Source organism: Actinia tenebrosa, unplaced genomic scaffold (assembly GCF_029948245.1).
Source record: "Actinia tenebrosa isolate PJP-AT-01 unplaced genomic scaffold, QUT_ActTen_1.0 PGA_scaffold7__59_contigs__length_16204524, whole genome shotgun sequence".
NCBI classification, from domain to species: Eukaryota; Metazoa; Cnidaria; class Anthozoa; order Actiniaria; family Actiniidae; genus Actinia; species Actinia tenebrosa.
In genome coordinates, this window is record NW_028292584.1 from 1,718,673 (window position 1) to 1,744,160 (window position 25,488).

Sequence of the window (25,488 nt, forward strand, 5' to 3'; positions counted from 1 at the left end):
TTGTTCTGTTTCTGTTTCTGTTTCTGTTTCTGTTTCTGTTTCTGTTTCTGTTTCTGTTTCTGTTTCTGTTTCTGTTCTGTTTCTGTTCTGTTCGGTTTCTGTTTCTGTTTCTGTTTCTGTTTCTGTTTCTGTTTCGTTTCTGTTTCTTTCTGTTTCTGTTTCTGTTTCTGTTTCTGTTTCTGTTCTGTTTCTGTTTCTGTTTTCTGTTTCTGTTTCTGTTTCTGTTCTGTTTCCTGTTTCTGTTTTCTGTTTCTGTTCTGTTTCTGTTTCTTTTTCTGTTTCTGTTTCTGTTTCTGTTTCTGTTTCTGTTTCTGTTCTGATTTCTGTTTCTGTGTCTGTTGCTGTTTCTGTTTGTTTCCTGTTTTCTGTTTCTGTTTCTGTTTCTGTTTCTGTTTCTGTTTCTGTTTCTGTTTCTGTTTCTGTTTGTGTTTCTGTTCTGTTTCTGTTTCTGTTTTCTGTTACTGTTTCTGTTTCTGTTTCGGTTCTGTTTTCTGGTTTTCTGTTTCTGTTTCCTTCTGTTTATGTTTCCGGTTTCTGTTCTGGTTTCTGTTTCCTGTTTCTGTTTTCGGTTTTTCTGGTATTCTGTTTCTGTTTCTGTTACTTCTGTTTCTGTTTCTGGTTCTGTTTCTGTTTTCTTCGGTTTCTGTTTCTGTTCTGTTTCTGTTCTGTTCTGTTTCTGTTTCCTTCTGTTCTGTTTCGGTTTCTGTTTCTGTTGTTCTGTTTCCTGTTCTGTTTCTGTTTCTGTGTTTCTGTTCTGTTTCCTGGTGTTCTGTTTCTGTTTCTGTTCTGTTTCTGTTTCTGTTCATGTTTCTTTCTGTTTCTGTTTCATGTTTCTAGTTCTGTTTCTGTTTTCTGTTTTCTTCTGTTTTTGTTTTTTGTTTGTTTTTGTTTTTGTTTTTGTTTTTGTGTTCTGTCTTCTGTTTTTTGTTTTTGTTTTTGTTTTTGTTTTTGTTTTTGTTTTTGTTTTTGTGTTTTTTGCTTTGTTTGTTTTTGTTTTTTGTTTTTATTATTATCATTATTATTATTTCTTTCAATTTTAATACTGATCAACAGGGTTAAAAAATAGACACCAGGTTCAGGCCAAGCCATTTTATTCACAAAAAAGTTCACAAAATAAAATAATAATAATAAATTTTAGTTTTTATAGCGCTCATATCAGCATGCAGGTGTCCAAGGCGATTTACAACTTACAAAAAATAATGTAGGTAAAGGAAATCCAAGATATAAGTTACATAAATTACAAAATTACTAATAAATATGTAAACTAAATCTAAGTTTAATTTAAGTTACTAAAAGCAGATGTCCACTAATCTCGAGCAAAATCGCGGTCAAAATCAAAATTCGCAGTCAAAATTTCAATTTTGCTCATTTTTTTGGCTTTCTGGAAGGCATTACTAAGTACACAAACGTGGTGTAGTTAGTTTTTCAAAAAACCGCTAAAATTCTGAGAAATCCGAGAAAAACTGTTAGCCTAGCGGCGAGCTCAAAAGTATGCAAATTTTCAGTTGAATCAAATAGGTCCAAAAACAACTACACAAACATAATAGGAAAAAGATATGAAAACTATATGTTGATAAATTGATAGAAGAGATGTTTGAGACTTGATTGGGTATAAAATAATGGTTTTAGCTATTTATTGAAAGCGGTCAGATGACATTTAGAATCGAGTGGTATTCACCCATAGATCTGACCCTTGTTACGCCAAAAAGAAAAAATTAATCAAGTGCCCCACGTTTTTTCTCAATGAAACTCACGTCATGAACTATTTAGATGTACTTCTAGATCATATCCAAAAATCAGTTTGGGTTATTGTATTTAGGGTTCATACGGAGGCCGTAAACATTGAGTAAAATGTAGTGGGCTTCGGGTTTTAGGGTTAGGGTTACGGCACGGCCTCCGTATGAACAAGGGTTAGATCTATGTGTGAATGCCACTCAATTCTAAATGTCATCTGACCGCTTTCAATAAATAGCTAATACCATTATTTCATACCCAATCAAGTCTCAAACATCTCTTCTATCAATTTATCAACATATAGTTTTCATATCTTTTTCCTAAAGTGTATTCGTTTTCGTAAACAGTCATTCATTTGAGCCAAAGTCACATTCTTTTAAGGTTTTTAATAATCACATGCATTCAATAGCACTAAAGAGCACTCATTCATGCATTTTGTCATTCACTAACACAAACATACTTACAATAGCGTGCTCATCAACTTCATTTAACAGCATTTGAAAATTCGAATTCGTGAATGGACAATCATTAGGGCGTAAGTTTTGAACATTAGCGTTATTCTTACACACAATAATATTCATTAGCGTACTATTTTAGCAAAAATAGATTTTCAGCATGATTCCCACAATTTTGGGCATTTCAGAAATATTTTCGTGGAAAAGGTGAAAAATAGGCAGAAAACTCATTTAGTTAAAATTGCGTACTCTTCATTTCAACGTGCTGTTGAGAGTTGTCTAGAAGAATGCCACGAAGAAACCGAATAACTTTCGAACAAAGAGAAAGAATTGTCAGAGTCTTTGAAGATGCCACGGAGGACTACCTTACTGTTGCTGCCACAATTGGAGTACACGGTTCAACAGCCAGAAATATCGTAGCTAGGTATTTAAGAGAGGGGAGAATTGAAGAGCTACCAAGAGGTGGAAGAAACAACGTTAAGGTAGTTGACGAAATGCGAGATTGCTTAGACACCATAATAAACGAGAATTGTCTGCTTACATTAGCTGAAATAAACCGAGAGTTACGAAGGCGCCTTCCCAACAAGCCTGAGGTTCATGATAGTACAATTGCTAGGACTCTGGATGGCATGCTGTTTAGAGTGAAGCTCACAAGGCCTCTCCCAACTGAGCGAAACAGACCCGATTTTATCCAGAAGAGACAAGACTATGCTAACTGGCTCATGAACCACGGTGTAATAATTCGCCATGTCATATTTGTTGATGAATGTCAACAACGTGTAGACAGCAAGGAACCACGGGCGTGCCTAAATAGGACAGCGAACCTACAGGCAAGTCTGTGGACAACGAGGGCGAAATTTGATTGTCACTCTGGCACTATCAGCTATTAATGGTTTAGTTTTCCACTCTGCCATTGTTGGAGGGATGAATGGACAGCGTTTCTACGACTTTTTAAGGCAAGCAAGGTTAAATTTAGATCCCGATGAGAAAGCTGTATTCATATACGACGGTGCACCAGCCCATCGCAACTCTATCAACCCTGGTCCAAATACTAAATTAAAGATACTTCCACCATACAGCCCATTTTTGAATATTGTTGAACTAGCAATAAGCAGTCTAAAAGCAGCTTTGAATGCAGACATCTCGAGGCCAGAAATACAACAGGCAATGGGCGACACAGCAGAGACAATGCATCTTGATGTTCCTCTCGGGGAGTATCGTATAGTACTCAGCTGCTACTGGAAGCATTACAACGAAATATCGGTGTTGTTAATTACTGCCGCCCAAAGCGCGCAGTGGTATAGATTCATGCAGATATATCTTCCAAGATGTTTGAATAACGAAGAAATTCAGGGCTGACCAAAATATTATCAAATTACTATTTTTAAATTGAAAATCCATCTTTGCTAAACGAGTTTAAAAACCGCGGTATTGTATGTACATGAGCATTAATGCATTGTTCGCGAAATGGTTTGTTCAAGTACGCAAATGAATATTATTGTGTGTAAGAATAACGCTAATGTTCAAAACTTACGCCCTAATGATTGTCCATTCACGAATTCGAATTTTCAAATGCTGTTAAATGAAGTTGATGAGCACGCTATTGTAAGTATGTTTGTGTTAATGAATGACAAAATGCATGAATGAGTGCTCTTTAGTGCTATTGAATGCTTGTGATTATTAAAAATCTTAAAAGAATGTGACTTTGGCTCAAATGAATGTCTGTTTGCGAAATCGAATGCACTTTCCCGTTATTGTTTATCGTTCCGGTGCTAATGCCTACATATTTTGCGGTAATGAACAGCAAAAGACGTAATATCGAGAATCGGCCAGTCACAGTCAAAATTTCGATTTTGCTCTGATTTTTGGTTTGCTGGAAGGTATTGCCGATTAAACAAACGTGATGTAGTTAGTTTTTCAAAAAACCACTAAAATTCTGAGAAATCCGAGAAAAACTGTTGGCCTAGTAACACTTTATTTAAAGAGGAAACCGTACAGAAAACTGTACTCTCCCTTACTCCCTAGCGGCGACCTCAAAAGTATGCAAATTTTCAGTTGAATCAAACAGGTCCAAAAACAGCTAAAGCATACAGAATATGAAAAAGAAATGAAAACTATATGTTTATAAATTGTTAGAAGAGATGTTTGAGACTTGATTGAGTATGAAATAATGGTATTAGCTATTTATTGAAAGCGGTCAGATGACATTTAGAATTGAGTGGCATTCACACATAGATCTAACCCTTGTTCATACGGAGGCCGTGCCCTAACCCTAACCCTAACCCTAAAACCCTAAGCCCCCCCCACTCTGGCATACATTATGAACGCAGCCTAAACGAATGTTGCAAACTGCTAAAATTATTTAAATTACTAAAAAAGGTATTTTTTTAAAAGGAAATGCATTTTCGGGTTGAAATTCCGGGGATGAAAAAAGAAACGAATGAGAAAATAGAGACCAGAAACAACAAACACCTGTCGATTTCAGTCACTGTACGCAATGTTTACGGCCTCCGTATGAACCCTAAATACAATAACCCAAACTGATTTTTGGATATGATCTAGAAGTACATCTAAATAGTTCATGACGTGAGTTTCATTGAGAAAAAACGTGGGGCACTTGATTAATTTTTTCTTTTTGGCGTAACAAGGGTCAGATCTATGGGTGAATACCACTCGATTCTAAATGTCATCTGACCGCTTTCAATAAATAGCTAAAACCATTATTTTATACCCAATCAAGTCTCAAACATCTCTTTTATCAATTTATCAACATATAGTTTTCATATCTTTTTCCTATTCTGTATGCGTTAGTCGTAGTGAACCTTTGCTCCTAGTAAGCCTATACATGTACGGCACAGAGAACAAAGAGAGGTGAATTGAGAATTTCCCAGAATGTTTTTAGGTGCTATATTTTATAGTATGTCCATTTTAACTATTAGATTATCATTATTATTTCAATTATTAGTCAAAACCAACCCTAGTGAGCCCTGCTGTAATTGGCTAAATACTTTGTTTGCAAACACGTGTGTTTTATAGGAGCCAGAATATTTTTCGGTTCCAATCAAAAAACAATCCTTATGATATGCATGTAGAGCTACCATGTGAGTATTTTAGATCATTCGCGTCTGAAACGACCTATGGGCGAACGAAGTTTTCGAATTTGTTAGTGTAAATGTACAGCAAAAACTCGCTGGTGGACTAATTTGGTCCACCAGGATATCAGCCACAAAAATGTTTTTGGCAGCAATCTATCAAACTCACTTTGGACATGCATAAATCGAATTTACAAACATGTACGCCGCTAAAATTGTTTGGCGAAATTTTGTTCATTTCTATGACTTTTCAGACCCGTGAACATCGTAAGGTCAGAATTACGTGATGAAAATCAAATTTGCACAACTCAGAAACAAAACTATTGTAAGGGCGTTGAGATTATGGAATGCACTAGAAATAAATAATTATTATTATTAAATAAATGAATTGGGAAGCACGGGTGGCGTAGCGGTGAGAGCGCTCGCCTCTCATCAATGCGACCCAAGGTTGGAGTCTCCCTGAGCTCGGTACCGTATGCGAGTAGAGTTGTTTGTTGGTTCTCTCCTGTGCTTCGAGGGTTTTCCGGGTTTCCCAGCTTTCCTCTCTCCGCGAAAATCAACTCCTAGATTTCCGAATGGAATTACAGTGGATGAATAGCTACTCTGTAGAAATGCCACATGTTAAATCCCATTATTATTATCATTATTATTATTATTATTATTATTATTATTATTATTATTATTATTATTAATAAAAACATAGCGAAAAATGAGTCAGTTCATTTAGAGTTATTACTGGCTTAACTAATAACGTCACGTAGTCAGATACTCATTATCAATCTACCTAGACATACTTCATGTAGGTATAGATAGGTACATGTAATGTCTTTAGTGAAGTACCACGTCAAGTAGGTGGTCCTTAGTGACGTTCTGATGTTTATGAATTGGATAGAGGAAATATAGGGCTCGCCATATAGTCGGGACCTTATGAACAAGCTGACTTAGGATTTAATATCTAGCAACATGCAGGAATATTTGTACAAAAAATATCAATGCAACATTCATTAATTGTAGTAAATTTTACCGTTGACATTGATACGAGTTTTATTTATTTTTTATTCATTTTTATTCTCCCAGCCAGGTGACATTTATTTCGCTTAATTAACGGGGATTTTCCTTATAGTGTTATACCATAAAAAAGCTATATTGTGCACCTTGTGAATATTGATGTTGAAAAAGCACATCACAGGGATCATAAGAAATTGCTTATTACTTTTAAGCATGTTGTAGCTGGCTTTGGCTTAAAACTTTGCCTTTTCATTAGTCCGTATCTGTACGTAACTGTTTTCCAAATAGCTCTAATTACCTCATTCTTTGCAGGAGTCTTTTCTAAATCCGTTTCACTGATCAACGGGTTGGAGCTGCCCTGAGGATAACATTGATCACATGATTCTATAGAAATCCACGCAGCACCTGTCTTCGTCACACGCCAACCTACGTAATCATAACAAGGTAAACAGAGTTTCTACATGTACACATTTTCATTTTCAAGCACTCGTCTTAGTTTCGCAGTGTTATTGACAGTAGACTTATGATGACTATAAACTTCCAATGACGTCAGACTTTCAATTAAGGAAGTAAAAATACCAGAAACATAGAAGTTGCGAGAAAGAGAAGCAATACGCTTGAATGTTATCAGTGCTAGATTGGACTAATGTATTTAACTCTTTTTATTCAAAGAGTGTGAGGGTAAACAAATCAAATTTCGGTGCATTGAGGATAACCATGGTCTTTCTAGTTATATGGTCCTCTATTGTTCTCTAAATATTACATTCAATAGCAAAGAAGCTTAAAACCCAAGTTATTCGTTATCTTATAAAGGAATACCACCCTTAGAAGCGATCTATAGTTATAGACAGGAGATAAGGGGATAACTAATCCTTTTTTCTTTGCAAATATCGTACGCAGTCTGAATGTTCTTTTGTACACTCGTGCTAATGACTGAGTAAGTCTGCCTAAGTGAAGGGAAAAATGAATTCGAGTCAGTCAACTTTTCATGCAAGTAATATAGCCCACAATAGTGATTTCCTTTGATCGGAAAATACTGTCAGTGTTTTTCTTCTAGTCGTCGGATATTGTTTGAAGGATTTTAATAAAAATGTTCTGTCAGTTAACTGACATCCTAAGTATTTGATGCTAGTTCCTATTGACATTTTGGTCCCCCAAAAATATAGATGTAAATCATAAACCAAGTGGGGCACATGAAGGATGTTTTTTGTTCGTATTAAGAATGCTTGGGCGAATAATTGAAAACGAGTTTTGACATTTCAATTGCCGGTTGCTTGTGTCGAGAGAAAAAGACTTAATCAAAGTTCACTATTCGGCAAATCATTTGCACTACAGACACCTGACTGGTAAGTTATTCGAACTCTCAGCGAGTAATATTTATAGTAGCTAGCTAGCTTATTTTTTTCCCCATAAGAAACCCTTTTTTTTAAAGTTTAATGATTTATTGATTTGATATATACATATAATTAACAGCTAGTAGTATAGAGCAAGTGGCTTCATTTTTAGCTTCCAAACTTGACTTCCAGCATATGTGGGCACTCATGAATTTGACGGGAAAGCGATAGATTAGGTCAGTGATCGCCGAGTCGACGAAACGTCTAGCATTTTTATCTGGCAATTGATGCTTGTCTTTTAAGAACTCTCTTTTTTTGGTTTAGTGTAACTTAACTGAAAGGAAAACAGACCGCTTTTCTCATGGATATTTCAGGTCTCTAGACTAATATTCGCTTCCCTTCCGCTCGAATGACTTGGCCTAACCACTTAGTAGCGATTTTGGCGTAGTTTTCCCCAACGGAAGAGTGGCACTGCATATCAACTTTTCTTTTCTAGACATGATATAAGTGTAGGAGTTTCTGTATCACTAATTCTTCATAAACTAAAAATACATATATTTTGTGTGGCTCAATATCTTCTACAGGAAATCCATAAAGATTTTTTTACGTACATATACTGCAACAAAACAGGATGTGTTTAGAGTTTAAGCGTTCAAAAGAGCAATCAAAACCTTTAATGACCACGTCATCCTGACCGAGCCTTTTAAAAACTTAAGATATCACACTAGCGTTAACGAAAGTTACTGTATTAGAGATAAAGTGAGACGGGAAAGAGTGAAATAGATCCAAGGCCAAGATAAATAAGCCAGCATCATTGACAGGTAGAGTACACATAATAACCTTCTATCTAGAGCATACTAACAAATACGGCTTTTATAATCCAAGAACCATAACGTGATCCTTTCAGTTTATAGAGTCCAGTTTTTTCATGGTCTGTGGTCGAAGCTATGGTCCCTATAGTAGTGGGAGGGAGAGTGATGAACACACAAATAAATCCAATTAAGTTTAAGCAAAAGTGCTAGCGTTCAATCATTAAGTTCTCACATACCAGCTGTCTTTACTTTAGCTTGATAAGCATAATCCTTTTCTCCTGACTAACTAGACCAGAGATATGCATTATTGACATACATGCACGACTCAGTCCATAACTGGTGTGGCTCGGTTGACTAATACATTTAGTTGCTAACGAAGCAAGATGACCTCGATCTCTAATCGGTTTCCATAACGGGGCAGAGAGAGGGAGAGAGGGAGGGGGGATTTATAATTACACAGTTAACTGATATATTTCTAGGCTATAGTTCACGCCACGCTCACTCCCCTAATAAGTAGCGGCCGCGCTACTTAGGGAAGTGACGACACTAATAGCGGTTGCTTAGGAGACTATCATACCTTTTGGGTAGCAACACTGTAAAATGTCGTACTATTTTCTCTGTTAAAAACGATCAACCCCTGTAATTTTGGAACATTATTGAAAGCAATAATAATATCCCGGCTGTCCAGAGTTGACCAACTGCGAAAGTCCGCTTAGTTTTACACTTTTACTTTTCACCATTTGGTCGAGAAAGCCATGAAATGCCCCTGATTCAACTGACTGAAAGACTACACATCCTTTGGTCTCGATCGAGATGCAGTAATAATTTTTCTAATACTAACCTATGCGGCATTCCTTCAACAACATAACACTTTTTAAAAATGAAAAAGTTATAATGTTATTATTCCTGTTGCTATTTTTATGAAGAGTTTTTATCATTTTAGGCTAAATCTAGGACAATCTTACAATTTTTATCATTCACAAATTCTGATTTCCAAATTGAAGATTTTTGCAACAAAAAGAAAAGGAGACAGCCCAATGCTTACCAGTACATGGGAGAATGCATGGGAGAATCGTGTAAGGTGCACTTCGCCGAGTGCGACGACTGGTTGCCACTATCACGGCTGTCAACTGCAATGGACCTTGATGTATTTCCCTGTCTTGCAAAAGTAGCTGAACCCTTACGTTTAGCTGCAATGTATGTGGTCCATAATGGTTCAAAGAGGCGATTTGAATCGTGAAAAGCACAGTGACTGTAAACCACCAATGCCAAGTTGAATCTAGATATTTTTAGACGAGTCGTCGCGATATTTTAGGCTGTACCGCGTCAGTGCGACAAGTTCTCAAATATATGTATCTACTGACTTTTTGCCTGGGGTTATAGGACTGGAACGACAGAGTGGCTTACAGACAAATATATCTAGCAACCATGATGGCGTAGTTGCCATACATTTATTGGCGTTCTTTTTTATTTATTTATTTATTTATTTATTTATTTATTTATTTATTTATTTATTTATTTATTTATTTATTTATTTATTTATTTATTTATTTATTTATTTATTTATTTATTTATTTATTTATTTATTTATTTATTTATTTATTTATTTATTTATTTATTTATTTATTTATTTATTTATTTATTTATTTATTTATTTATTTATTTATTTATTATTGTATTTTTGTGCATTATCATTTAAAGGCATAAGAAACACAACTCGATCGTATGATTCTCGTCTCGATCTAATCCCACCAGAATGTAGGTACAAGAACATTCAATATAAAGCGCAGTCTTAGAGGAATCCATCTTTTCGATCATTTGCATCGAGGGCTATACTATGTTTTAAGACCAGTCACATGTCAATAGTACTTCCGCTCTCATACTATCAAGCCTGTCTGATGTTCTCAGAAACAGTTTCTTAAACATGAGGCTTTTGTGTGTAAGGCTTATAGTGATAAGCAGACTCCCTGGCTACATCTTTAAGCCAATTATCTAGGAGTTTAAATCACTGTTCCATTATACCAAGTACTTTACGGATTACCGCCGTCCAAGGGAACTTTAAAAGGGAGTACAGCCGATTAACAAGCAACATTCTTGAAACATGCTGCTCTTAACAAATCTATAGTAAGGTAGGTGAAACTGTTCTTATTCGGATATTTTTGAATGTTCTCTTTGTTTAGTCCAATGATTTCCAGCATAACTCTTAAGGTATCGAAATTTTTTTGATGGCCGTGACTTATGCGTATGGCTAATTGACTTAAGATTTCTTGCTGTCTTTTAGCGCCAGTGTCCTTCCGAATGGTCTAAAATGCATGTCCATTTTAAAAACCTCTGTATTTGTGTTTGTATACCGTTTATGATTTTTAATGAGGATAATGTATAACATACTGCACTTACACATTACATGGTTATTGCTGAAGTTTTCTTTCTAAACAATTTTGGTGAATAGCGTATAGAATAACAGAAGGCGGAATTTTTTAGGGGGAAGATTTATGTGGGATGTCATCATACGACTTCCACGTTGATTAGTATCTTGACCATAAGCGATGCAATGTTAATCTTGTAAAAATTGTAAAATTGTAAAATTGAAATCAGACAGATTGGGATTTTCCAGACCTTTGTGGTTGTAAAAACAGAAGTTTGTTGTTCAAAGAAGTGAGACTATAATTTGGGCTGATGTTCGTAGTGGATGGGAGAAGGCTGGTTGACGGTGCTCGCGGTGCATCTTTTCCCGTCTTCAGTGCAAAGTTTATATAGGTTTTACTGAGAGGCATGTACAATTAATGACAAAAATCACCCTACGGGAACTTGAGTCATTTAATCGTAACAATAGCCACCTTAGTGTTTTTTTTGTCAGATCATAGTTAATAGAGGGGACTGGTTGTAAAACCCGGCAAGCATCAGAGGACCGGCCTATTGTTTCGCGTCTGAGGTTGAACCGCACCATCACGTGCCAGTGCTGACCTTGCACAATGAACCAAAGCAAGTATGGCTGAAAATATTCTGATTTCCTTATCATTTTTATGTGTGAACATTTTGAAATTAAACATTTTTCCTTCGCTTACCACAAACTATGAGGATAAAAATTTCCGCACAGATACCGAGTTAAGTTATACTAGATGATAAATAAGGAAGGATGAAAAAGAACGGTTTCCTTTTCAATAAGCAATTAATCTTAATTATATAGCAATAAATTGAATTGACAAATTATAACTATTTTAGAACGTTTTTTAGGGAAAAACTTCTATATTCCCTAATACTACAGAACAAACGAAACAACTTTTCTCAGTCGAGCAAAATCATAGAACAATAGGTTTCCAAACCCTTCCGCTCTATTAACTATTGTCAGAGAGATCCTTCAAATTAGCCTGCTAACTAATAAACTACTCTTCAGCTTCTTATTTGAATTTTAGTAAGAAATATTAAAATAAGAAAGCATGCCATGGCTAACAAGATTGGTCTGTTAGAAAGTCTATTCATTTTCATAATTGTATTGGATATGATGTCTATTGAAATCGTGATTGCGCCACGACATGCAGGCGGACAATTTCGAAAGAAACGCAGCGAGTCTTTCCTATGTATAATTTATTCAGAATGAAAAGTAAGAGAAACTCATTATCCTTTTTTTGTGCGACTTACATATCGCGAATTTGGAATAGAAATATTTCGCGGGACTTAAATTTCGCGATTTTGACGAATCACCGTTTTTCAAGGTAATTAATTTTTGCGAATCAAGTACACTGGTTCTCGTTTTTTTAATCTTCCAACAAGCAACTGGCTAAAATGTTCAACAATGTCAGCAGCATAAAATCTTTTAAAAGTACACTTATGTTAGCAAGCGAGGCACTATTTAACTCGATGGCGCTGCCAATCAGCTTTTAGATAAGAAACGCCTCAATAGGAATAAGGACATGCGTTGAACTGAAATTTGAGCTCTCCTACTCGTATGTATACTCCTAGCAGACGGAAAACTTAAATAAAGGTTTTTATATAGGTCAATAAATTTCGCGTCTTTAACTTTCGCGGCACCTTTTTTTCGCTTACTTAAATTTCGCCAAATTTTTTAAATCGCGAAAATCGCGAAAATTAAGTCTCGCAAAAATAAGTGATAATAAGGTATCACCTACAACTAATTCCATTCTGATCATTTTGAATTGGGATGTGCGCTATGCATGATGTATGGTAGAAATCTAGAATCAAAATGGCCGGTAAATGTAGAGATTTTTTATCTCCTGATCTTTTTCGATAAAAATATAACAAATGCGCAGCTTGGGCTTCAGTCTTCGTACTCAAAAAAAGACGTAAATGTTAAAATTTTAGACAGTCAATTTAGAAACTGAACACAACTATTTTGAGATCAGTAAAAATTATTTTTGGTTACTGCCCGTTATTGAACTATAAATAAGTTATCCTTTTAGGAAAATATTACTTATTAGAGAGTTTTAGATAGCCGTTCACGGCAAACGTGTAACGCAAGATGATCAGTGAAAAATTATTTTAAATAACTGAAAAGGAATTGCAAAAAAATCCAAGTAGTAGAAAAACAAAAGAATATTTGTTTGTGAAATGAAAGCTTGCAAGGTAAAGGTAAAATACAGGAAAACGATGAAAATGTGGTCACGTTTGCCGTTTGCGGGAAGAAAAAAAATTCAATCTAAAACTCGCTATTGTCTTCACTTTACCAGTTTCCGCCCAACTTTTTGTCTGCTCCAAGCGCATCCTTTTTACAAAAGTCAAGTGTATTAGCGCTTTGATTCGTTTCAGTGCTAACCTTTAAGTATAGTTTTAAGGCTTAGTCTAGTACACCTTAGACTACAGTTAAAATCCTTGTAAGTATGCTAAAGATAAAACTTGAAAAACGCTTTTCATGATCACGTCCACATATATGTATTTTACTCGTAAATGGGCGCACTAGACGTAAAAAAAATTTGATTGGCTCTTTCGATGTTATGTTTTGATACAAACAAACAAACAAACAAAACAAGCAAGCAAACAAACGAAAAGCTCTCTAAGATCTTAACCTAATTCTCATATATCGTTTGTTCACATTTTATATAGATACTTGAGCGAGAGTAGAAATGAATAAACTTTACAATAGTCTTATAATAGATTAATAAATATTAATAAATGTTACAGTATTTCATATTAGTTCACATCCTTCATAGCGTAATCTTGAGACCAATTAAGGTAAATTTCAAAGGGAAATTGAACTCAAGTCTCAATCTCATCTAGAGGTACCTTATGAAAATGATATCCGCGCGGTCTGATAAGCTTATTTCTGCCTCAAGAGCTACTCGAGGTTAAATAGGTCTTTCATTGTCTTTCATTGATTTTCGACAAGAATAAAGCAGCTCACTGAATTCAAGTGGACACTAAAGGCACAAGAAATGTAAATATATTATTCTTGAAGGATTAGGAATACACTTGGATTTTTTCTCTCTTTTAGTCCGTGAGTCCTACGACTAAATGTAGAATTCCACGAAAAAATAGAACTGCTTGAATTCAAATTATATTATCTATAAGATTTGTAATTACTGCTTCCCGGTAATTCAAGTTGTGACTTTTTTCCGTCTAGTTTTCAGCGTGCTGTTTCCATGGTTTTCATCTCGTATATATGGCGGAACATCCAAAGGGCTTTCTTGCCGGCTTTGTTCGCAGATCAAATCTATATTTCATTATCTTAGCACCAAAAGAACTAAAAGCTTTAAAGCTAAAATAACAATTTCATTTTTCGTTTTAACATTTACCTGTTAATTGTACAAATTCTCGTTTTTTCCCAAGCTTATAAAAGCACTTTCGCAAACTGTCCGAGGTTTTGTGTGCCGACATCACAAATGTTGTGATGAAAATAAACTATAAAACATATTTGTGATTAAGCCATAAACAGCAATAATTACTTCTTGTATAACATCATCAAATGACTTTGTTTGTACTTCAGTTTATTCGCCAATATCGTTTAATTCCTGATCTTTATTTATAGGACTAATTTTTCAAAACCATCCCGATTTTACGATCTATTTACAATCGCTTTTGAGGCATAACTTAGAAAAGTACTGGATTACGAAACCGCCGGAGGTTTTTAACTGATCGTAATTTAAATTACAATTTTGAAGGCTCCGTGAAATGAGTTATTGACTTAGCGAATTCGTTAGAAAAATCTTATCCAAACATTCGGTCTCTAGCATCGTTAAGTGGAGTTTGAGAATGAAATGATCTCACTTTAATGTTTTACATCTATAGGAACTGTGTTCGGGTTTGATCCAGAGCTTTAAGGATTGGATTCTGCTCAAAACAAGTGGACACAAATTAATATATATATAAAGGTAGGTGCAATTACATCTACACAATATAATAACTTTAATCAGGGTCATTTTAGCAGTGAAACTTTGTTTGCATGTACAAATTCTCACGCCGTTTTTTCCGTATAAATGAACAGTTTTCATGAACAATGCTTAGCCCTATATTTCTTAGTGAATGTTGATGAATCCTCAATACAAGCAAGATGGAGGGGGGAAAGGAGACTAGAGAGGGTATTAAATTATTAATTTCATTTTCATATTCGAACTTATACTTATTCGTGTATATCCTGTTTTCAATCAACTTCACGAACCTTGTAGTGAGCGAGAATTTTCAATGTAGAATAAAAAGAAGTGACCGAAACTTACAGTACTTAAATATATTTCTTTTGCAGTAGAATTTAATGTTATAAAATGTTAATAACGTGTTTGTCCGTCCTTTGTTCTTTTAGAATGTTTCATGTATTATAGAAGATACATTACACCTGTATTCATAAGACTTCAGTTTCAAAAAACAATCTAATTATTCGTCTGTCCCTTCTTCATTGAAACCAAATGAAGAAAAAACGCCTTTGAAATAAAAATAGAAAATTAATATACAAAGGTTTATTGCTTTTTACATGTAAGAGTGCTTTAATATGATTTTCGGCAGGGAAAATCTTGGAAAATTTTGAAAATCATATTTTATTCTAAGCTACATTTACGTACATCAGTTTCGTAGTGATTGTTGGTCAACGATAAGAAGAGTTACAAAGTTTTCATGAATTTTACAATTTAAACGAAGCAGTCAAGTCGAAACAAACGTTTTTTTAAATACCATTTAAAAAGTTGGCTTTTGTTTTGGTAAATTTTCTCACAGTGGGTTCCTTAATTCAAGTCACGTAAACATTTAGATGAAAAACTACTTCTAATAAAGTTAGTTTGTTAGTAACGTTTTAAGTAACTCTCTTTTCTCTTTTCTCTTTTCTCTTTTCTCTTTTCTCTTTTCTCTTTCTCTTTCTCTTTTCTCTGTATGCATATTCTTTTTCTGCTTTTTCACTGATATTCTTTACTTCGTGTCTCTTTTACTTCTCGTTTCTTTTCACAGGCCTCTCCCCTTTCCTTTTCTTCAGTTTTTTTGGTAAATGTATCATAAATCAATAATATATTTTAGTATTTTTACAAAAGTGAATATAATAAATCCGGCGCGCTCATTGATCACAGGCTACGTTTTATGTTGTTATATTCATCTACAGATCATCGAAGAATCGCATCTCGGTAAATATTCCCCGATACTTCACTTCGCTTTCGGCGAATAATTGTTAATTATTGTCTGCCTGTACCAAGGTACATCTAGACTTCAAACAGTTTTCATAAAAACGTATGGGAGGGTCAGTATCCTGAGTCATCTCAGATATAACATTAACACCGATACTAACAGTACCGCTAGTTCTTCATCCTGTTATTGAATTATTTCATTTGTTGGGATTGTATTGTCGTGGTTATGATTCAGTTTTCTGCATTTAGGAGGTATTTACTAATATGAAACAAAATATTTTTAAATCTCAAGGAATAAAAAACTATCGATCGTATATGTACACACTGACAAACTTAAAATAGAATTTAACATAACAACTTGAAAGTTCTTGCTATTCAGTTTTAAACATCTTAATGATGATACTTTTTGAAATGTTTTGACGGAGATCCATTCTGACTGTTATGCAATCATATGCAAATTCTGCCTCAACCGTCTATTTTTTCATCGTTTATCTTTTTCTTTTAAAATGGAAGTCGATGTGACGACCTAAAAAAGTCGGAGCTTTATTTGTGTAGGATTTTGCTTAATCGCTCAAACGTAGCGGTACCCGCTATCATAGGAAGCATCAAGCGCTATATATACTATAGTATAATGAGACATGCAGTTGATCACGTAATTTCCCTTTAAAGCTTATCATCCCCCTCGGGTGTTTTGTTTTGTGATCTGCCCGCCTATATCAATTTCCTGGACTTTTCGGATACGTTTCCCTGAGCCCAACAATAAGCTCTTCTCGCCAATAAAATAAGTCTCACCTCTGGCTTCTCTTCTTGGTTCTCACGAGTCTCAAATACCAAGACCTCTCTCGATCACACCTTTACCTTTGGGATTGGGCCTTGGATAGAATGTGGTTTATTCAAAGTTAACGGAGGTAAATTATCAATAAGATAAGCTTGTAAATAAGCTCGTAAAAGTGGTTCACGTTCACGTGATACCCTCTCGCCCAAACAGAGTATGTCAAAAATGGACAGTTGGTATGTAACAATCTCAATCATTTAGGGATTAGAGGGTGATGTGAGTGTTTTGTTTAGAAATACACACACGCGCTGACTGCAAAGTGAACGAGAAATTTTTACTTTATTCTATTCCTATACTATTAAATGTATTTGGCGATCGACGTATTTGTGGCAGACATAAAGCCGGTACCATACGACTAAAGCCTCGCCACATCAATTCTGAATTTTAAGATATCGAACGTAGCCTATTGTACGTATGTTTTGTGGTCCGATCCTAGGATTGATATTGATTAGTTTTCTTCTGAATAATTCATTAATGACGTGCATTATTGTTCGCGTGATTCGTTGATGAAATGGAAACGTAATATGAAGTTGAATATTGTATACTAGAGTATCATAAATAGCCAGTGGCTAACAAGTTGCTCTCATTCCATGATCTAATTGGAACATATCAAAAAATGTGTTTTTTTTCGAAGGACTAAAACCAGTGAACCAACAAGCAACACTAGTCATATACAAAGACAACTAGCATTAATAGACAGCGAATTAGCTGCGCACAGATTCCCAGTTATTTCCTGATCAACAAATACTACGAACTGCATGACATTGTTATATCTTCAGGTATTGCTGGTCAGCGTTAAACAATATGTTGCTATGATACAGCTGCTTCTCTCCCTTTTTTTTCTTTTTTTTTTTTTTTCATTTTTGTCTTTAAATAAAAATACCTCATGAACCAAAGATGATAATCTAGTTTCAATAGAGGCTAAGCGCTTTAGGGTTATCGTCTTCAATATTTCACTTAATGTCGCGACCGTTTTCCGTTCCTAGTCTTAAGGCTCTTAAGCCTGTGAACTAAGTAGTTTTATAGCTTTTTCATTTTATCCGATTTACAATGATCAGTCATTTGGTTTATTTTTTTTGGTATATTGTTCCAACGGTACCTTTATGAGGTAATAGACGAGTTGAGCCCCAGGTTGTTTTTTTTCTTCTGTAGATGGGTACGCGTCATTAAATGGGAGAGTTATCATTGTCAAAGAATGATTCGTTGATTATTATTGATCTGCGAACAAGCTTTAACAATCTAAAAAAATGCTTTTAATTTTCTTTCTCAAGTCTAGATTAAACTTGGGTCATATACTACATAGATTATTTTCACTTTGGTACTGCTTAACAGTACAAGTACACTACTGAACACCGAAGGGTATTCTGGGAAATGATATAACTGTCCTATGATGTCTTCATTCAGTTTGATATACACAGTGAATATGAAACTTGTGATATGAAACACTGAACCTTGTCTAAAATAAGCAATTCTAAGATAGAAATTAATTCATCTTGACACAAACATATATCCGTGAAATAGTACTCACTCATTAGTACAAAATAGCACCCATGAAACCTGATTGCAAACAAAAGAAATAGATGTGTTTAGTGCTATTTAGTTATCATGGATGTACGCCTTGCTTTGCAGAATGCTCAGAGAAGCTTTTATTTTATTAAGACCCTGCTACACGTTGAAACTTTTAGCTGAAACTTGCTTGTAACGGCGTTGTGAGACAAGTTTTACAGGAATGTCACCGCGGAACACTTTCGTCCTGAAACCTGTTCGCGACACAAGTTTAGGTTGCGCGAGTAGAAAGCAATTTTACTTTTCGTGAAAGTAAATTTTTCGTAAATTGCGCCGTGTAACACATCCATGAAACTTATCTCACAACGCCATTGCACACAAAAGTTTCGGCTAAACGTTACCAACGTGTACAAGGCCTTTTCATATTTTTTCCCCAATTACTTTTTCACTTGTTTTGCGGGGATTGCCTAACGGATTGCCCAACGGGTATCGGACCGCGGTTAGAGATATATGACCCATTCCATAAGCCAATCAGAACGTCGATTTTCAGTATATAGGACAGGGAAACAAAAGAGAACAGAATTTCTTATTTTTACTGAATATTTCAATTTTAAAAAATCAGGATTACCGTGCATTAAGAGCATCGCTATCGTACTACATTCAAATATCTCAAATATGGAGTATTCAGTTCTTCCGTTCCGTGCACCAACAAGCACCTGGTGGTTGTTAGCAGGCAGGAAGTGTACATACGGTGACCAGCCGAAGCGCGGGCAAGCATATTTACCATGTTTATGCTACTCAAAACGCTATGAGCGTCAAATATAATAATAATAATAATAATAATAATAATAATAATAATAATAATAATAAAACATAAAGAAACACGAAACGATACGAAAAGAAAACTGAATAAAACGCTATTGTACGTTCTTCAAAGATATGTGAAATTTTGAAATTGATTCTTGCACAAAAATTACATGATTTCAAACATCATTTCACCCGTTTCAGCCGGTTTCAGCATTTTACCGCTACCCATTCAAAACCAAACACTGCAAGCCATTGTATTCTAGTTCTCCCGTAGTTCACACCTCTTTCTTCCATTCAACATCAGTTAGTCTTAATGAACATCCACATTTGTTTGCTTCGCGTCACTTCATGTTTTCCTACGTTTTTTATTACAGTCGGAAAAAATCTCCTATTTTCGTTTCATTGTAAAAGTTGTTTACTTAGCCGTCGCTCATCTCTCAGTCATTAATAAATTAATAGGTTTTGAAAAGCCAAGAGTTGACATATATGCTATAAAGAGGTTCAAACGCACAATTCATGTTAATTTTGTACATCCAGTAATCACTCCAAACAGTCTCAACGTATGGAGTGGATTTAACTTCGAGTCTTGATAAAATACTGAATTGAAAACTGAAGTTACGTGACGATTCTCTACTAAAAATAAAACTTTTTCATCAAAAGATTCTTTATTGGGTTTTCCATCACAAACACATCTGGCATATTATCACGAGCAAGTGTCAATCATACGCTAGCCTTAAATTGCATTTCCAGGCTGTAAACTGCTTATATTCTTCGTAACCTATAATTCTCTTTTCCACTGACCTCAAAACATCCGAGATGGAATCAATATATTTCTCGGTGAGTCGCAAATACTTGCCGGTGAATTCGAAAGGATGTTGACAAAAACACCATAAGTGCTACAATGCCAGGTAATCCTCTATCACAAGACGAACCGGCTACTGATCCTAATGCAAGACTACAGTGCTCAAAGCTATCCTGTTTTATACGTCTAGTTTGACCCAAGAATTGATATGTAGCCGGTTCAGTAATCAATTCTTATGCATTTTTTTCTAGAAACTGATTAATTGTCTCTATTCTGCGACAACCGCTTGGATTTAACTGTTAGCTGTGTTCTCTTAAGTCAATATGCTATTCCACCTTCGCATCTTCTTACAGCGTTTTATTACCCTAGCATTTTTTAACCGCATAGTGTGTTATTCATTTATTCCACAATTAGATAGACACCATACCTACTTAACTACACTCACACACGAAACCAGAAAAAAATAGTCCAAAATAGAATTTGAATTGAAAAACAACTCAATCTTTAGTGCTAAATAATACCTCTTGAAACGTGAACAAGTTAAAAGACTTGGTTGAGAGCAAAAAGTTGTTCTACTCCAAGAAATGAGCTGTTGGTCTTTAGGATTGATTTTAGTATTCATAGTGTTCAGCAGGTGAAGCAATTATGGAAAGAACTTAGCGAGATCAATAGACTGTTGTCAGTATTACGAATATATTTTTTGTTGGTTTGTCGCTCGACTGAGTGGGGATAGAATTTCCCGTTACGCGGAAATCGCCTTAATAGCTTACTGTTTCTAAGCCTCTTAGAAAACGTTCCTCCAAATGTTTTCGAATATTAACTCCACAAATTGTATTTCCAGCCGCGTTGTGATAAAATTTTCGACCAATGTAATCTTTATTTCTCGTTGTTTTCATCGTAAATACGATATTTATTTACATTTGTTGTTTTCTTCTAGATTGCCAAGTCGGAAAAGTGGGTTCCTGACAGCACAGCACAAGAGCTGGAGTGTTTTTCTATTGAACACCACGTGAACTTGGTCCTGACGAAAAGATCTTTTCACTCCACACCACTTGACAATTTCCTGTCTAACGCTCTTGCTGATAACATAATGTCATTCTTGAAAGACGAAACAAATATAATGCCTTCTAGATAGAGCTAACAGATAGGCGAATACGGCTAGAGAAACTGTTTCACATCTGCTCCTATCTCAAAACCACAAAGGATTATTTTAATACAGACAAACCACACAACCTCCGTCTGAAACACCTCTGGTAAGCGGTCCATCCTTTGGTGCCTCTCTTCGGAGCTCATCCATCATAGAACACATCTTTTTTTTTCAAAAATCGACAACCTGGACTGCGAGTCTGACGAATCTTAATCGATCGTTATCCTAGGAAGCTATTCCAGAAACTTTATCTCGAACAACATATACTTCGTGATAAGGAAAATTCATGCAGTTTGAGATTGAACGAACTAGTCCATAAATGATGGCCAACGACAGTCTTAGTTCTGACCCTTTTACACAAGAAGATAAAGTCAAGCAAGGCTTTTACACGGTGGTCTTTGTGCTGGGGACTGTCGGTAACGTACTGGTGTTGATTGTAGTGGCGGGTAGACGGGAAAGGCGTACGGTTAATGACATATTCATCGTGAATTTAGCCATTGCAGATCTGACATACTTGTTTTTCTGTCTACCTACGCAATTTTTCTTAACGGTTGGAGATGTCCCATCGGACTTTTATTGCCGATTCGTATGGCCTATGATGACTGTGTCTATATGTCTCAGTATTTTCACTCTGACTTCCATGGCCATACACAGACGTCAAGTCATACTCAATCCATTCAAGCCAGAAATTAAGCATCGATATGTGGTCCTTTGGATCTTAATTATTTGGGTGCTTGGATTTGTCGTTGTTGTACCACTCATGATTGTCACCAAATCAAAATCAGTGGAACCATATGGTTGCGCGGAAAACTGGCCGTCTAACAATTACAGGAAAGCCTACACTGCTGGTCTGTTTGTGTCTCAATACGCTCTACCTTTAACAATCATAGCCGTGGAATACGTTCGTATTGCTATCGACCTCTTCAGACCGCGTGGCCGAAAAACCCAAGGGGATACTCGAAGAGCTATCGATCCCGCGAGAAGAAAAGAAAATATGCAAGTGATTAAGACTTTAGCAACAATTGTTACTTTATTTGCGTTAACCATGTTACCTGCCCAGTTGGCTTGGATGTTGATTGACTTTGGAGGACCAAATGAAATCAAAGTTGGCAACGCCTTCTTAAGGATATGCGAGTGGCTTCTCTATACACATGCATGTTTAAACCCTATAGTATACGGTAGCCTTACCAAACATTACAGACGGGGGTACATTAGATATATTACTTTAATAGTATGTTGTAGGTGTAGAGCGTTATTTCAGAATCACGCTATTGAGGAGACCGCTACATACGAAACAGACTCATCATCTAATGCTAGCCCCAAGGAAAGACGTTGGAAGCTTTTTGGGTGCATCAATCATCATCACGTGATGTATCAAAAGACCAATCATGAGACTGTTAAGGAGACAAGTCTAAATAACGGAACCAATTGTAATTGTAATGAAACATCAAATGAACTGAAAAATAACTCTAATGATCCGATGATGATAAGTGAAGCTGTTGTGTAGCTAAACTAAACAACTCAAGCGCATAAGTTTCGTCTCAATAAGTCACATTCGATATGTTCTAACATGATAGGCAACATTCCAGTTTTGATTTAAACACTATCGAATGCCGGTCAAATGATCATTAAATGTGAGAAGAATTGCTTGTTTCTTCTCTCCTGTGCTTCGAGGGTTTTCCTCTCACTTGCCCTTCTCAGGTTTTTTCTTCCTCCGCAAAACTCAACTTAGAATTCTAAATTCCTATTTGATCAGGTCCGATGAGTGCCACAGGCTTTTTAGTCTCGTTTGTAAAACGTGACGGTTTATCTATGCATGCTATACATTTGTTAAACGGACCGGCTAAGGACATCCAATCAGGTTAGAACAATTCAAATCTGGCCGCCTGTAATCACATCTGATCCGATCGCCAACCTCTCTTGCATATATAACGGATCTTTTTACGTTTATTTACACTAAAAGCAGAATAAAAAAGTCTCTAGCTTGGAATTCCCTACCGTCCGTAGGATTTCTCTTCGGCTATGAATATTCACATATGAAATATTCCGTCGAAGGAAGCTTTCATTAGAATCAAGTCGCTATCAGAAATAAGTTCGTTCAAAGATTAAACTATACTACAATAACATTCATGGTTTGAACAATAAAAAGATAAGGTCTGTGTTAAATGATAAGCTCCTAAACATTTAGACGATAACTCTTTGAAGACAACAAATACCGCAAATTTTTCATTAAGAAAATTTCCTGAAGGTAAGATAAGCTGGAAAGATGAAAAGAGTGGTATGGAATCAAATATATACACAAATATTACAGGTAGATGATTGAATAAATTGAAAGACACTGTAAAAATATAAATGCTTATTACAAAATTAGACATTAAAAATGATTAAGTGCTATTTGCTGTTCTTCAGTTTGACATGTTTTAAACCTATTTTGATTCACGCTCATATTTGAAGAATCGCAAAGAATCGATCAGTTCATTGACATCAATGAATTCACTGATTGGCCACTACATTGCACGTTGTTGGTGTTAAGGTCAATCTTGGTGTACTTAGTAGTTTTACGGCTTGGACATTGAATTGTCGTGTGGTAGGAATTAAATCATAAAGACAAACGAACACTCTCACACAAGTTTGTTATTTTTGGTTTAAAACAACAACGCGATACACATTTAAAATTGAAGATGCACCGTCAGGGCTTAAAACGTATGCGCATGCGCCAAATTGTTCAAGAAAACAAACATGGCAAGGCGGTTTGAAAACTTCGCATCTTCATTTTATTTCTTTATTCATTCATTTTAAGATATAATTATCGAATCCCTTGACATTTTTTTCTTCTATCTTTGAACTGTTAATGTGAAAAAAAATCAACATTTCGTATGTGATGCATGATTCACAGAGAATCTTCAGAACTTACCGTATTTACTCGAATAAGCGCCCCGGCGTTTATTAAATTTTTCACGTCTAAAACAGGGCGCTATAATAGTTCGGGGGAAGGGCTTATTCGAGTTGTTACAAAACCACAAATTTTTAAGAGTTACTCAACTTCTGACTTCCAAAGTACCCCCCCCCCCTCCCCCCCAATTTTGCATATTAAGGACTACGAGACCAATGAGTCACAGGAACCACATTGTTCAGGGGGTAGGTGGGCTGGGGAAACAACTAAAAAATGGCAAGTACATTAAAATTATGTCATGCAAAGTGTAACACTAATTTTCAATCAAAATCACCGGCGTGCATTCAGATAATGCATACCAAATAGCGACTTAAACCAAATACGACTAATCAACCATTAGAAAATTTGATAAGTGCTATATAAATATGCACTGAGTCAATATACAACCGACGATAACAAACATCGATTAATTATACGACTACAAGATGGCACCTCTAGATCTGACAACATATCCGCAGCATTTGTGATCACTTTTGAATCCTTGGACATTTTAAAAGCAAGATCAATGACTTATTTATTGGATTCCTTTCATAATACAGATAATTTTCTATTGGCCTTTTACAGTTATATCCCTTTATTAGCATACTATAAAGGTTTTTAGTATTTTCTTCAAACTGTACGTATCGTATGTTTTTTTTACCTCGTGATTGTTGTAATGTGCGGAAAGATCGATTCTTATGTATCTGCGCTCTATAAAAATACTATTCATCATCATCGTCATCGTCATCATCATTATCATCATTATCATCATCATCATCATTAGTAGTAGTAGTAGTGGCAGCAGCAGCAGCAGCAGCAGCAGCAGCAGTAGTAGTAGTAGTAGTAGTAGTAGTAGTAGTAGTAGTAGTAGTAGTAGCAGTAGTAGCAGTAGCAGTAGTAGTAGTAGTAGTAGTAGTAGTAGTAGTAGCAGTAGCAGTAGTAGTAGTAGTAGTAGTAGTAGCAGTAGTAGTAGTAGTAGTAGTAGTAGTAGTAGTAGTAGTAGTAGTAGTAGTAGTAGTAGTAGTAGCAGCAGCAGCAGCATTTCATATTTTGCTGAAGAATAAAGTTTGTAGAAGCACTTTCAACAAATGATCAATAACAACACATGAATAGCAGCATCACAACAGCAGTAGTAGAATTTCTTTAAACAACAACAGCAAATTACATTCTTGTCATCTTGTTAATTTATTGTAAAACATGTTTTGACGCTTAGCTAACCTCATTTATGGAAAAGCCGAGCCCTTGGTATCACAATATTGAACTCTTAAAAAGTCATTTCCATCATTCACTGTCTACAGTTGATAACGAGGTGATGGCACCGTTAACGTGGTCATGCGAGCAGTGCGTCAGGATCTAGATATTTAAGTCATCAGGAAGTCTTCCACAGAAACAGTTCAAATACCACGTATCGGCCGTGATGTGTCTAAAATCCGATTACATCTAAGATGGGGAACTAATTATTGCGTAGAAG

General features: G+C 35.6%; 1 protein-coding gene and 1 pseudogene across 1 annotated transcript in view; both read left to right on the forward strand.

Annotated features, from left to right (window-relative positions):
- LOC116297277 (neuropeptide FF receptor 2) overlaps nt 1–25,488 on the forward strand; it is a 48,138-nt gene that overhangs the window by 21,611 nt on the left and 1,039 nt on the right. The window contains exons 4-7 of the mRNA XM_089040267.1: nt 6,602–6,733; nt 14,676–14,758; nt 20,876–22,586; nt 24,887–24,914. Coding sequence (XP_088896393.1) covers nt 21,405–22,586; nt 24,887–24,914 — 1,210 coding nt within the window. The 5' untranslated portion in view covers nt 6,602–6,733; nt 14,676–14,758; nt 20,876–21,404. The remainder of the gene's footprint in view (nt 1–6,601; nt 6,734–14,675; nt 14,759–20,875; nt 22,587–24,886; nt 24,915–25,488) is intronic.
- Nucleotides 2,477–3,557, forward strand: LOC148905312 (uncharacterized; annotated as a pseudogene).